Source organism: Diplotaxodon limnothrissa, linkage group LG15 (assembly GCF_057381915.1).
Source record: "Diplotaxodon limnothrissa isolate DT_005_m linkage group LG15, D_limnothrissa_male_GT1.1, whole genome shotgun sequence".
Classification (NCBI taxonomy): domain Eukaryota; kingdom Metazoa; phylum Chordata; class Actinopteri; order Cichliformes; family Cichlidae; genus Diplotaxodon; species Diplotaxodon limnothrissa.
In genome coordinates, this window is record NC_140610.1 from 13,051,484 (window position 1) to 13,065,422 (window position 13,939).

General features: G+C 40.5%; 2 protein-coding genes across 2 annotated transcripts in view; one reads left to right on the forward strand and one right to left on the reverse strand.

Annotated features, from left to right (window-relative positions):
- Window positions 1-3,575: 3,575 nt before the first annotated feature.
- cep57l1 (centrosomal protein 57, like 1) lies at window positions 3,576-8,541 on the reverse strand. Its single transcript, XM_085372815.1, has 11 exons — window positions 8,391-8,541; window positions 6,867-7,038; window positions 6,542-6,721; window positions 6,309-6,430; window positions 6,049-6,162; window positions 5,867-5,944; window positions 5,601-5,690; window positions 5,435-5,506; window positions 5,098-5,357; window positions 4,818-4,962; window positions 3,576-4,006 (listed from the first exon to the last, which is right to left on the reverse strand). Exons 1-11 carry the CDS (start codon window positions 8,409-8,411, stop codon window positions 3,800-3,802), a joined length of 1,461 nt encoding a protein of 486 aa, XP_085228941.1. The 5' UTR covers window positions 8,412-8,541; the 3' UTR covers window positions 3,576-3,799.
- A 1,906-nt stretch (window positions 8,542-10,447) lies between these two features.
- sesn1 (sestrin 1) overlaps window positions 10,448-13,939 on the forward strand; it is a 78,987-nt gene continuing 75,495 nt past the window's right edge. Inside the window, exons 1-2 of the mRNA XM_085373415.1 lie at window positions 10,448-10,536; window positions 11,787-12,106. Of these exons, the coding sequence (XP_085229541.1) occupies window positions 11,828-12,106 (279 nt within the window). The 5' untranslated portion in view covers window positions 10,448-10,536; window positions 11,787-11,827. The remainder of the gene's footprint in view (window positions 10,537-11,786; window positions 12,107-13,939) is intronic.

The window sequence follows — 13,939 nt, forward strand, 5'->3', positions numbered from 1 at the left end:
TCAGGTCTTTGGTTTGTGTGGGTCTCTTTAAATTGACAGTAGATGCAAAATGACGAACACAATAACTTTGCTTATAACAATATCAAGACTTTCTGTCAACATCTAACAGTCTGAACACATTGGTTTCTGTTTAAAGCTTCTGCTAAGGTGAATTAATCCTGCTTGTTTTCCATGGGTGGATAAAGATCTTTACTGAGCGTGTGCATATTGAATTTCAGCATTCAGCTTGTTTCTGTTTTGAGAAACTGAGAGTTACGCTGTTACGGCAGTTTTCTATTTTCATACTTTAAGCGAGGTGATTATGTTACAAATAATCTGGAACCATAAAATTTTTAATTTGTTTGTCTGAGAAACTGTTCCAACTTTCGACCAGCTTCACCTGCTCCTTTAGGTGTGTTGCTCTCGGTTTACTTAAGAGTCTAGTGGAAAAAGTACACTCACTGACACACATGCTTTCTTTGTATTGCCCATACAGGATCCACTCCAATCCACCCTGCCCAATCCCTGCTCTCAATTTTCATTTCCTTGTGTATCAGGGGCTCATGACCTACTGTGAGGCTGATGGGTCATAAAGTGATTATATGGATAAGAAAGCAAAAACAAAATGTGCATAAAGTTCATTCTTTCACTTCTTCAAGACACTAAAAACCTCTTCAGTGAAGCAGCTCAAGGTCAACCCTTAAAAAGTTAGTTAGAAAATCACTGTGGACTGTATACAGACAGGAGAAGCAGACTCCAGTGGAGCCATTATCCACAAATGGAGAAAATTTAAAACAGTGGTGAACCTTCTCAAGAGTGATCGGTCTACCAAAATTAGTCCAAGACCGCATCACTGACTCATCCAAGGAAGTCAGAAAAGAACCCAGAAGAACATCTAAAGAATTGCAGACCTCATTTGCGCAGTTCTAACATTATTCATTATTCAACAGTATGAAACTGACCGGCAAACATGGCATCCATGGGAGAGCCCAAGTAGAAAACCACTGCTGACCAAAAAGAACACAAAGGGTCATGTGACATTTGCCAAAAAAACAGATGATCCTCAATTGATTTGGGACAAATGCTGAAGCTTTTGAAAGGTTTGAGTCCCGTTACATCTGCATAAAACTAACACAGCATTTCTTAAAAAGAGCATCATAGCACCAGTCTAATATGGTGGTGGTAGTGTGATGGTCTGGCTGCTGTGCTGCTTCAGGACGACTTGCTGCCATTGATGGAACCATGATTCTGCTCTCTACCAGAAAATCCTGAAGGATGATGTTCAACTATGAGTTCATGCCCTGAAGTTCAGCTACACTTGGGTTCTGCAGCAAGACAATGATCCAAAACACACCAGCAAGTCCACCACTGAATGGCTTAAGAAAAACAAAATGAAGACTTTGGCCTAGTCCAGTTCAGATGCTGTTGCATGACCTTAAAAGGGCAGTTAGTGCTTGAAAACCCTTCAGTGTGGCTTAATTAAATGAAACAATCCTGCAAAGAGGAGTGATGTAAAAGACTCATTTCTAGTTATTATAACTGTTTGATTGCAGTCCTTGTTGCCAAGAGTGGCACCAGTTATTAGGTTTAGGGGCAATAACATTTTCTTTAATAATTTTTACACAGCCAAGTAGGTTTGGACCATTTTTCTTTCTTTAATAAATGAAATCATCATTTAAAAACTGCACTTTGTATTCACCCAGGCTGTCTTTGTTTAACATTAAAACTAGTTTGATCTGAAAATTAAAGCTGTGAAAAACATGCAAAAAAAAAAAAAAATTTCCATAGACCTGTGTGTAATTAGTTTTACACTCTTGCAGCTCACTGTCACACTGTCTTTGAACGTATATACAACACAAAGCTGAGGTAACCTTTCTCAAAGTCTCCAAAAATAACCCAGTATGTCATAAAGTATAAAGACTGACTAACACTTGCTTAATGACTGTGTTAACTATTTTTATCATTTCTAACATTGACTGTTTGTGTTTCACAAGCAGCTACAAACCTTTGAAAAAGCAGCAGGTACAAAGTGTACTGTATGTCACGTACCATAACCTGTGAATAAAAACCAATGTTTCACACCACCACCCACCAGGGCGCACAGTTTCTCGGGTCATAGGAAAGTTTTGCTTATGTGGTAAAAACCGAAGCTCTGAAGACAATCAGTGAGCATGTGCACACTCAAGACTCACGGTCCGACGGTCTACGCTCTCGAAGAAGCTGTGTGTTTATTTTTGTCGAGCAGATTGTTATTTTTCCAGCGGCCCTGGCAGAGAGGCTGTTCCACAACCAACGCGATAATGGTTTTGGTCAGTTAAAAGCAAAATCAGCAGCCCTATACTTACTCTTTTCAGGGGCAAACACTGTGTTGCTCTATCAGGAACATCTCTGGGCCTTTTACTAGAACGTGGAAAATCCCCCCACACACTGGGAGATACTACTTTTGGATTTTTCCTCTCTAAAATTTTAAGAAAATACTGCAGTTGGAGCAACTGCTAATCAGACAAAGAAGGGTTGTGTAGTCACAAGGTATCAAAGTTGCAGGGTCAGGAGAGTGGGTGGAGCTGCTGCATAAGTGGACATGGGTTGGGTCTCTAGCTAACCTGATTGTTGTGTCCAGTCATGCTGTGTAATCTAATATGGGAGGACAGAGAAACAATGCATTAGGTGTAGTCTCTCCTCTCTTGCAAACACGAGCTCAGTGCATTGTTTAACCATGCAGTGAACTCTGCAGCATGCCAAGAATACCAAGACCGAGCAATGTTAGTGACATAATGAAATGAATGCAGTAATAAACAAAAGCAGGTATCTCTTGAAAAAAAAAAAAGTCTTGAAAATGTGCTCATTTCAGATCCATGTGAATGCATTACACATCTAAAGTTACTTTAGAGTAGATCAGAACTTCTATTCGTGTATTAAACTTGATGACAGAATAGCAAAAAATGTTGACTAAGGCCCGATAACGAGGAGATAAGTTGAGGAATGTTATGAGGCAGCTTCACATGTGGTTATTTTCCCCATTATAAGTGGCTGACTCAAATAAACAGCACGTGTGTGTGTGCAAAAGGCATGCAGCAAATTTGCCATGTCATCTGACCAGCAAGCACTGGAGAACAGAGCTGTTTCAGCTGTGCAAAGGAAAAAAAAAAAACAGTGTGTGGCAACAAAAAAATGGGTTTCTCCTACATGCATACAACTAAAAACCCACATCCGTTTTATCTGTGGTCAGGGCTCCGTTTATTCAGCTGTTCGACCTGCTGCTGTTCGGGGTGCATTTGATCCCTCTCGATTATACGCAGTGGGGAGACTGGTGCTGCCAGCAACATTACAAAGTTAGAGTTCATTTATCCATCCAATAGCACGACTTGCCAAAGGTGAAAAGCTTCTGATTTAAATATAGAACAGGCTCCGCAGTGCCATCTAGTGGTTGTACATAAACAGTGACAAACATAAATGTGGAAGAAAAATAAATCTGCAATGTGTAGAAACAATAGCCTTTATTAAAAATAAACAACTATGATTACATAAAAGTTAATCCAGCTCATTAGCTCCTTATGGCACATGACTCATTAACATTACTTTTAAATTGGGTTAAGATCATGGTTCACAAACTACACCCTATGAAGGACAGTGTATGTGCAATACTTTATTTAATAAGCACTGTGTAGAATGCCTTATTTCCTCTCCAATTTGTTACTAAAAATGTCCAGAGGTCGTCTGAAGAGCAGAGAAAAAACAAACAAACAAACAAACAAAAAACCCCACACATCATCCAGCTGTAACATCCAGGTCTGCACGCCGAAGGTCTCACTGAGAAAAATCACGTTTCCCAGGAGAGGTCGTCCTGTTTGAGGCTGTTTCTGAACTTCTGTGTCTCTCTGAGAAGCTGCAGGTTTTTTTGAGTAGTCCTATCTGTCCTTCCCTTCTTTTCAGTCTTAACGGGAGAAGGAGCAGGTGGCTTGATCCCACTCAGCCTTTTGGCTGTGTGCTCCTCAGGAGATGATCGGCACTGGGCCAGTTTTTGGATCTGTGGAGGGAGCAGAAAACATCACACATTTGGATCTGTTCAGCACAATTATACACTGCAATAAGCTGCTATTACAAGTCGATCCATCCTCTGTTGAAAACGACAGGATTGTTTTTGACCATTTGTTTATAAGTAGACTTTAATTTATTCAAGCATACATTTCTCTTCTGTTTATTAAAATGTCAGAAATAACAGGAGAAGTGTGTAAATTCTTCAGTGAGGTAATACCAGCTCCACTTAACGACATGCAGCTAAAAAACTGCTTTAAATACATAAAAATACTTTTCTAAAAATATCAAATTAATTTGTTTGAAAATCTCAAAATAATCTTATCACTATTTTTAAGTGGATCTAATGCACTTTTTTTTTTTTTTTTATTACTGGACTCTGCTTCAACTTTTGGCTCTTACTCTCACAAGCAGTGACCACAGAGGATGGATGCGCATATTTGATTTGGCAAAGATTTTTACCCTGGATGCCTTTCCCAAATGCAACTTCCCAGAAATCTGTCTCCCCTCCTGGTTTTGAACCAGACATCTTTTGCATGTAACGTGCACATGTTAACCACTACACCATGGAAGAACTGACTTTTACAGACATGGAATTCATTATTTGAAATTTTGCTTGATATAGGCATTCACCATTGACAATTGGTGGGCTGTCAATGGTGAATGCTTACTGCTGTTTTAAAGCACTTTAAAAGATGATTAGATGATTATTTTCAATGCATCAGATCCAGTTTCTCATTGTGTTACCGAAAATTGTTACAAATCTATCCCCTTTAAGTTGTACCAACTTATAGGTCACATACCATCCTCTGGTGTTTGCGGAGCTTGGTGATCTGAGATCCTTTATCCTCCATCCTGGTGACCAGCAGCTCCAATTCTCTCTGGAGGTCCTGCCTCTGCTCCGGATTTTGAGCTCCATCGATCTGACGCACCAACTCCTGATGCTCACTGACAAAGGTGACAAATATAAAACGACTTTAATAAAAGGTTCACTAATATGTCCAAAAAACTCTGAATAAAGAACTTAAATTATGTTAAATACGCCTTCATTCCTAATGCAGCTCACTGGTTGGCACTACTCACAAGCTCATCTGTCCCAGCTCGTCCTGCAGAGCCAGGAGCAGGTCGGCAAGTGAGCTTAGCGATGGGTCGACGGGCAGCCTGTTAGGCTTCTCTGATGAATCAGAGGAAGATGAAGAAAAGTCCTTTTGGAGGTTTTTCTTCACTCCGCAGCCAGACCTGTGGTGTGCACTCACTCGCTGGCACAGCTGTGGCTGGTGGTGCTTCATCATGTGAAGGATACTTTGCACGTTGGCATGAACCGAATGGCTTGGGCTCGTCGACTAGAGACGGGAATGAAAAGAATCAAAGTAAGAACAAACAACAAAAAAAGAAGTGCAGAAAATTATAAGTGACTTACTGTTCCTGCAACAAAGGGCATTTTCTTGTGCATCGGGCTCTTTGGTAGCAGTTCGGCAGGTTTAGAGGTTTTCTGAGGAAGAAGACAGCTCTCATCACCTCTACATCCAAAGAAATCTCCTTAAATAAATGCCTAAAATTAATTTTTATATCGGTCAGAAAAGTACCCTTATGCTCTTTTTTGTTTTCTTCTTTGGCTTTGTCTCTTCAGAAGTTGGCAGAGATGGTCGAAGGCTGACATCAAACTCTCGTTGCAGCTGCAGTAGTAACAGCAAATCAATGCTTCTTAAGAGTATTTAGTCAAATTTGCCAATCAGCAGCTTTATTGTTGAATATGTGCTGAAAGTTGTGGCGTGGGCAATTTAAAAAAAAGTTGTGTCTCTAGTTAGCATTTACTTGTTTCTTAACAAGTGCAATCCAAAAACTGACTAACCTCCTCCGCCTTCTCCTGCACGAGTTTACGCTCGTGCTCTTCTTTCAGCAGTTTCTGCTCCAGGATGGAAAGCTTCATCTGAAAATTTATCACAGCGACACACCCTGAAATAATGAACTTTTGGCGATAAGCATTCTGACTAATGAATTAGAGATAAGCAGCACTGGGAAACCTTAGGTTACCTCTGCCAGAGTTTGGGTTCTGCTCAGTTTGAGACACTCTGACTCGAGTTTTTCCAGCTTCTCTCGCTGAATTTGGCTGTTTGAGCTGCTCTTTTGCTCGCTCTGCAGAGAAGCCTTGAGGGGAGTAAAAGTGGCAGGGGGAATATGTGGTTTTTTATGTTACTTACATCCAGAAATGTGAGAAACAAATAGGTGATGATCATGCTTATAGCTGGGATCTACTTTCAAATGACTTTTTGATTCGTAGTATTCTGAGCTACCTGATTTTCCATTAGAGCGCTCCTCTCCTTTTTGGCATTTTCAACCATTTTCCTCATGTAGTCCAGCTGCTTCTCGAGAACCTTACAGCGAGCTTCTGCAGACTGCAGTTTTGAGTCCAGTTCTGTCATTATAAAGCAGAGAACAAACTAATCAATCAGTTAAATGGAGTTGCCAGATCATAGTGACCCACAGTACCCTGTTTCCTTGTTGCTTTCTATTCTTTGTCGCTTACCTCTCCTGGCAGAGTTATCCGTCCCAGGCAGGCTGGCTGCTGTCTGACTGTACAATGTTGTAACTTGTGGATGCTTTTGAGCATCATGGGAAAACTGCTGGTAGCTCTTCTCTGCTTGCGTCCTTTCCAGCTCCAGCCGCCTAATTTTCTCCTGAAGGGTCTTCAGTGCATCAACCACGGCTGATGAAGAGTAAACAACAATACAAAGACATACTAGATAACTGTAAAAGAAAGCAGTCTGCCCCCTCCCCCCTCAAAAAACTAAACAAAAACAAAAACTTCCACTGTAAGAGACAAATAGCTCATGATAATGAATGCGTCATACCTTTGCTATCAATATTTGGTCTCCTCTGGGAAACTGAGCTGCTGGCCATGTGTGTGCCCATGCTGATAGAAGAGTGTGCATGGGGCTCCGGCTCTCGTGAAGGTTTCACTATCCTGTCTGGTGGCTGGTAGTAGCTTCCAATGTAACTGTTCTTGGAAGGTGAGTCTAAAATCTATACACAACAAGAGGAGGTTGTTTTGGAAACAAATGAATATTTTCATTATCAATAAAATGCCAAGTTTGTAAAATTATAGACAAAAAATGTAAGTGTATACGAGTCAGATTTTTAACAATTTTGAACCTTGAGAATAAATTTGAAATGCAGAGACTAAAATCAGCTCCTGATTACCGCACTGTGAAAAAAGAGAAATAATTTTCTTCTTACTAAAACTGGTTTGGATGTGCAGTTTGCAGAAATATTGCAATTTTGCAACAGTGTGCTAATGGTAATAGTTTCATTTTAAATTACAACATTATTCCTAAAGTGCACAGCTCAAAAACAGGGAATACATGATCAACATAGTATAACACAAAGTTAGTTACACTTCACACTTCAGGGAAATTAATCTGTTTGATTAGGAAGGATAAACCATTGCTTTGCTACAAATGAAAGTGACAACAGGTGACTGCCTTCAACATCATAGGTTAAGACTTGACTTCATTCTAAAAATGAGTATTATAGATTATTATAGAGACGAGTTGCTATCCCAAGCGGAGAAGTTCAAGTATCCTGAGGTCTTGTTAAGACTGATTGATGCAGTGTCTGCATCACCGGTCCATTGTGGTAAAGTGAGAGCTGAACATAAAAACAAAGCTATTGATTTACCAGTCAATCTACATCCCCACCCTTACCTATGGTCACGAGCTCTGGATAGTGACCAAAAGATCAGGAGGTACTCAGAATAGAGCCTCATCCACATCGAAATGAGACAGCTTAGGTGGTTCAGAATGCCTTCTGGGAGAGGTTTTCCACGCATGTCCTACTGAAAGTTAAAAGGATGCCCTGGGGGACATCTCTCAGCTGCCTTGGGAATATCTCGGTGCTCTCAGGCCTAGATGAGCTGATGAGGAGATGTGGGCTCATCTGCTTAGGCTGCTGCGCCCACGACCCCGTTCCCCCTTCACCATGAACCGTCTCTGTGGTTTTTCGCTTTTCCTCATCCATATATTTGTTTAGTAAACAGTAAATACTGATAAAAACTTTCTGTTTTCGGTGCAATTTCCATGCACTTGCCACACAAAGTAAACAGTAACCGAATCAACAAGCGTTAATCGATTACGCAACTGTACCCCAGTACAGCCAGCTTTCTGCAACAAGGAGGCCGTTTGTAGTCCTAAAAGCTCCACAACAGCAAACATAATGTATTTACAAACACCACCCACTGCATGGACCATTGGCTCCTTTAGGTAGATACCCGTAAAACAAACCAAAAAGATGGTTAAATGGCAACTTGGCGAAAGTAAACAAGACAGCGCTAACGCGTTAGCCACACCTGCTGCTAACGGCTGATTTACGGACGTTACCTGATCGTGGTACGTCTCCATTTTGCCCTACAGCAAATGATGAGTGCTTCCAAACTAATCATGCGTCTGTCTTTAACGATCCGAGGCTACTTTTATAAGTTAAAATGACTTGTAAGACACCAGCTAACTGACTCCAGCTGTCCTGTCACCAAGAGACAGTCCGGGCTTTTTAAATTTCCCTCCTCTTTGCCGCCCTCCACACTGTGGTTCCGCCTGCGCACTCTTAGTTCCTCCCTCCCCACCAGACTTTTCTCTGCTGGTTAAGAAATATATTATATTTCCATATCTTTTGCTAATTAAATACTATAAGGGTAAAAGGAAACTTAAGCTTGTCCTTATACTCATTCTTTACTCCAACATTCTAATTTACTTCACTGTTATTTCAGTTATTCTTTTTGGGTTTCAGTAGACTGGCATAACTACTTTGAGCTGTATATGACAATTTTCGAATTTTTAAAAATCCGATTATGACACACATATACGTGTCACTTAATTTTCTTTGTGGAACAGTTTCCAGTATTTTCAGCAAACTCAATAAAGACTGTGACCTTTTGGTGATAAGTATGGCATTAGACAGGCTCACCTTCTATAGACTAAAATAAAATTATCCTTTAAATCTTATTTTTCTTGCTGTTCCCTTTAGGGGTTGCCACAGCAAATTATCTGCCTCCACCTCATCCTATCTCTACCATCGTCTGTCATGCCAACCACCACACCATGAACGTTGACTGTGGTATTCCCAATGAAAATCTTGGCATCTTCAACTCTGCCATTCAAGAGGTCTCTCTACCATCTTTTAAACCTCCCCTTTCACTCTTGCTGCTATCTTTCTGTCACAAATCTCCCCAGACACTTGTTTCCACCCACTTCACCCTGCCTGCCCTCTCTTCTTTACCTCTCTGCTGGGGTGGATTGATGGGATTTCTGGGTATGTGCAAAGGGCCCATGTACAGTTAGGGGCCTATCCAAGATGCAGATGTTAGTTGTCAGAGAGGAAGGACAACAACAGGAATATTATACTTACATACAAACATAGTATAAAAGATGAACAAGCTCTAGGTGCTACATTTTCCATTTAATATAAGGTACCCTAGAGTGTTTAATGATGTTGTATTGTGATAGTTGCTTTTCATTGTTTTGTTAAGGTACCATGCTCTCCATTTCGAACTATTCTGTGTACACGTATGCACATACAATGATTCTGAACTTCTTTTTAGATGCAAGGTATTTAATCAATTAACTCTGCAAGGATGCACAACAGGCAACTGGTAAGATGTAGGTGGACTTTTCAGTTATCTAATGTGTGGCCTTTCACTCACTTCATCTAAGTCCCCAGGTCAGTATGGCTGGAATGCATGCTGCACTGACCACTGCATAGCCACACACAGCCTCCAAAATACCAACACAATCAGTAGGCTGGAGTATGTACACGATAAACTGATTTGTGTCTGCTTGTTGACTTTTTTATGTTTCCCCAGGTTGTGGTGAGTTAATACAATGTCGTTAGTACTGTAAGTCAATCACACTGTCAACATTTGCACATGCAAATACTCTCTTGCAGCAATAAGCAGCATGTGTGACAGTCCTCCTGCATTACTATTTTTTTCTCATTTGCAACAAACACTTTTTTTTTTTAGTTTTACCATACTTGAACTGAGGTGCATGGCACTTCGTTCTTATGTTTAGATTGATATTTTAATGGTATGGGCTGCATCAGTGTGCAGATTTTTATTAAAGTTAAGAAAATCAAATGGAAACATACAACATATCCACCTCTTTATGTCTTTCTGCTTGTCTGTTATTTCTGATAAACAAGTGAAAGGGGGGCTGCTGCTGCTGAATAAGTGGATGATGGGAGATGTAGTTGCTAAGCGCTACAGTCAAATAGAGAACCTAGGCGGATAAAGAATACAATCCCCATAAACGCTTCCCCCACGAGCACAGGAAACCGCCCACCAACCAATCATCTTCCAGAACCTCCCCGAATGAGTTCGGCTTGGGCTGATTGGCTAATTTGCCCTGCCAGTCAAACTTTTACCCTGAAGTTGTTACCTCCTCTTGTTTCTACGCTGGAACCAGCGTTACTGGACAGTGCGGAGGCAAGTCGTCCTGTAACAGGAGAGAGACACCAAAGAATGTGGATAAAGTGAGTGTTTTAGAATGACACTGTTTGGTTTTCAGTCTCAGTGAAAGGTTCGTGTGTGGGAATTTTTTTAAAGAGCGGCGGTGGGTGCTTTAGTGCCGTCTTTGTTAACGGGCAGCTTGAAAGCCCTGGCACGAAGAAAAGAGAGATAAACAAGCAGAGAGATTGAATGGATTTCACTGACACGCCGCGTATTCTTCCTATTATATGCCAAGTTAATATCAAAGTTAAAAGCCGTTAAACCGTAAACCGGTGTTAGTATTTGCAAAATCAAATGCTGTGGCAGTGAATCTAATTGCTCTGACTGTGTTCAAATCCTGTTTTGTTGTTTTGAAAGTTGCTAACAAAGATTAGCAGAATCGTGTGGATTTAAATCACGGATGCAGCTATTGCTTTTTAAATCTGTTTAAAACATGTGGTTAAACCTCATTATATTAGATTTTCTGCAAATCTGAGCAGTATATCTTCAGAGAACTATTTGGCTATATGCTGAAATACATGGTGTGATGATATGCTTTAGATGTGTAGTTGATTTATGCACCATTTTGAGAAGTTTATTTAATGTTTAATCTTAAACTGGGGTTTAAAGACAACAGGAAGGAAGTGCAGTGATATTTAGAGGTGTTAGTGACCAGTGTTTTGTGCCAACTCAACTTTGCAGTTGCTAAATGTTCAACGATGAAGTGCTAAAGAGATTAATAATTTATAATTAATATTTATATGTAATTTTTTTTCTTGTCAAAAAGGGAAACAGATATCAGCAAAAACATAATAAACAGTGGCACCATCTCTTCTCCACAGTGTTACATTACACACTGGTACAGTACTGACATAAAGTTTCACACCCTTTCTTAGGGCAGTAATGTGGTATAAGAATGGAAGTATGGAAGATGTACTTCTATTGCTCTTCCCTGGTGCTGAGAGAGACATTTTTGTTTTCCCTGGTAGAGCAGGGGACCCATGAACCGAGGGCCATAGTCCTTACAACAGTGGCTTCAGTTTGATGCTGTGTGTCACTCACCCTCTCTCTCTTTCCCTACTCCCCCCCCTGCCAAAAGCCAAAAGTCCATTAGCTGTAATATCCAAATTATGGCAAATGAATTCATGAGATATAGGGTGATATATCTGTGTCTTTTATAAGTGGTTCATGTTATTAGTTGGAGTCAAATTTCTCTGATGCTACATCTAAAAGCATAATGCACTTGCATTAACAAAAAGGTGATGCAAGCCTTTCCTGTCCTGTTTATTCGTAGCCTTTTGTGAGACAGCACAAACGGTAGGCCCGCATAAACTGATGGAGGTGCAGGACCAGGAGTCTGTGGGGAGATGGGACAGGCTGGGGAGCCGGGATCCCAGCTCCAGAGCTGATGCGATAGAGAACATCTGCCAGGAGGTCATGCGGAAAGTGGAAACCATTGGGCCCATACCGCCGGTGGCCCCTCTGTCCCTGGCTTCAGGGAGTCCTCCAGGCAACGATCTGAATGATATCCTGGCCCATGTCCTTATGCTCACCAGACGGTGTCCCTTTGAAGATGTCAGGGAGCGTTGCTCTCAGCTTCTGCGAAACATCCAGGTAAGAGAGTCGCGGTTTTATGATGGGGAACTGTGTTGCATTACGCTGCACCCGACTGTGATATGTCCTCTAGAGCCAGTGTTTATTGTATTGATCTGCAGCCATCTCCCTCTCTTCACCTCTTCATAAGCATTGCAAACACTGTGGTTTAGTAAAAAGCTCAGTGTGACCGCTGCATGGTTTGTCAAAGGGATTACAGTCAGTCACACAATGATACACAAAAATATAGCTGTCCTAACCTTTCAACACGCTGCCAATCATTTTTACGGTGAGATTTAAACTAAACAGATAATCACTGGTTGATTAAGATTTGTCTTTAGCATTAAAGCTAGACATAAGATTTAAGTTTTTTTTATTGCAGAATTTGAAAACAAATTTCTTTGGCTCATGGCTTACACACACTGAGATCTTCCAATAAAAATATTGACACTGCACATACTGTATGTGGGCTTTCTCAGAGAGTTAAGACGTATTTACTGAAAATAAGTAATGCTCTCCATTATTAACAAAACACAGTGTGACACAGCATTTTTGTTTTCACTTTGGCTTTTTTTTTCTTTTTCTTTTCAAGTCCGTTAAGTCTGCCTGTGTTGATTTTTAAATAAATATCCTGGTCATTGTTGTGTAGCAGGTGGCAGTGAATTGAGAAAAAAAATATTATATTGAAGCTGTCAGACTTGGACATGGATACATGGTACTCAGTGAATCCTGAAAACAAAAATCTGTGGGAGAAATGCGCAATGGTGGATGGTGGGGGGGGTCCTTAAAGTTAACAGGAGAAATATAGATAAAATTAAATAAGATTTATTAGACACACAGTTGGGAAATTTACATGTGGTATATGGTAGCAAAAGGGATAGAGTGGGAATAAAATAAATTGATGCAGCCATTAAAAAAACTTGAAACAGTAGAAGAAAAATGTACACAGTACAAGGTAGAAAGAAATTTAATCTAAATATAAGTGAACAGATAGTTTCAGATGCCTACTAAGAGCAAAATGATATAACGAGTATGACTGAAAACTATTTCACATTGAAATACATCAAATACAAAGAACATTTACTGACTGAGCATTAGAATGGGGAATAAAAGTGATTTAAGTGACTTTGATCGAGGCCCAGGCTGGCCTGAGTATTTCAGGAACTTATGATGGACTGGGATTTTTTTATTTTTTTATTTTTTTCCACACAATAATCCCTGAGGTTTAAAGACAATGGTCTTAAAAAGAGAGAATATCGAGTGTGAGGCACTTCTCTCAGAGCTCAGAGGAGAATTGCCAGAATGCTTTTAGCTGATAGGAAGGGAACAACTGAAGTAATCACTTGTTATAACCAAGGTGTGGAGCAGCAGAAGAGCAGACAAGTTTGCATTACTGTTTGCTAATAGGAGGAAAATGTGGTTACAATTACCACACGGGCTCATCAAAATTGGATGATAGAAGATTGGAAAAAGTTTGCCTCGTTTTATGAGTGTCCATTTCCGTTCCAACATTTGGATGGCCGGGTCCGAATTTAGCATAGACGACATGAAAGAATGGATCCATCCTGTCTTGTATCAATGGTTCATGCTGGTGGTGGTGTGATAGAGTTGGGGATACATTCTTGGCACAGTTTAGTCCCAACTGAATATCCTTTAAACACCACAGCTTACCTGAACATTGTTTTTGACCATGTCCATCTCTTTATGACTACAGTATACCCATCTTCTGATGGCTGGTTCCAGCAGGATAACACGCCATGTCAAGTCATCTCAGACTGGTTTCTTGGACATGACAATGAGTTCGCTGTACTCTAATGGCTTCCACAGTTCTAGGGGGATGTGCTAGAACAAGAG

Excerpts from the sequence above, each read along its gene's own strand:
- cep57l1 (XM_085372815.1), bottom strand. The coding sequence starts at position 8,411 with ATGGAGACGTACCACGATCAG. Across the intron at positions 5,691-5,866 it reads TGCAGGAGAAGGCGGAGGAG|CTGCAACGAGAGTTTGATGT; the intron begins GTTAGTCAGTTT and ends TTACTACTGCAG. Across the intron at positions 4,963-5,097 it reads GAGCTGGGACAGATGAGCTT|TGAGCATCAGGAGTTGGTGC; the intron begins GTGAGTAGTGCC and ends CACCTTTGTCAG.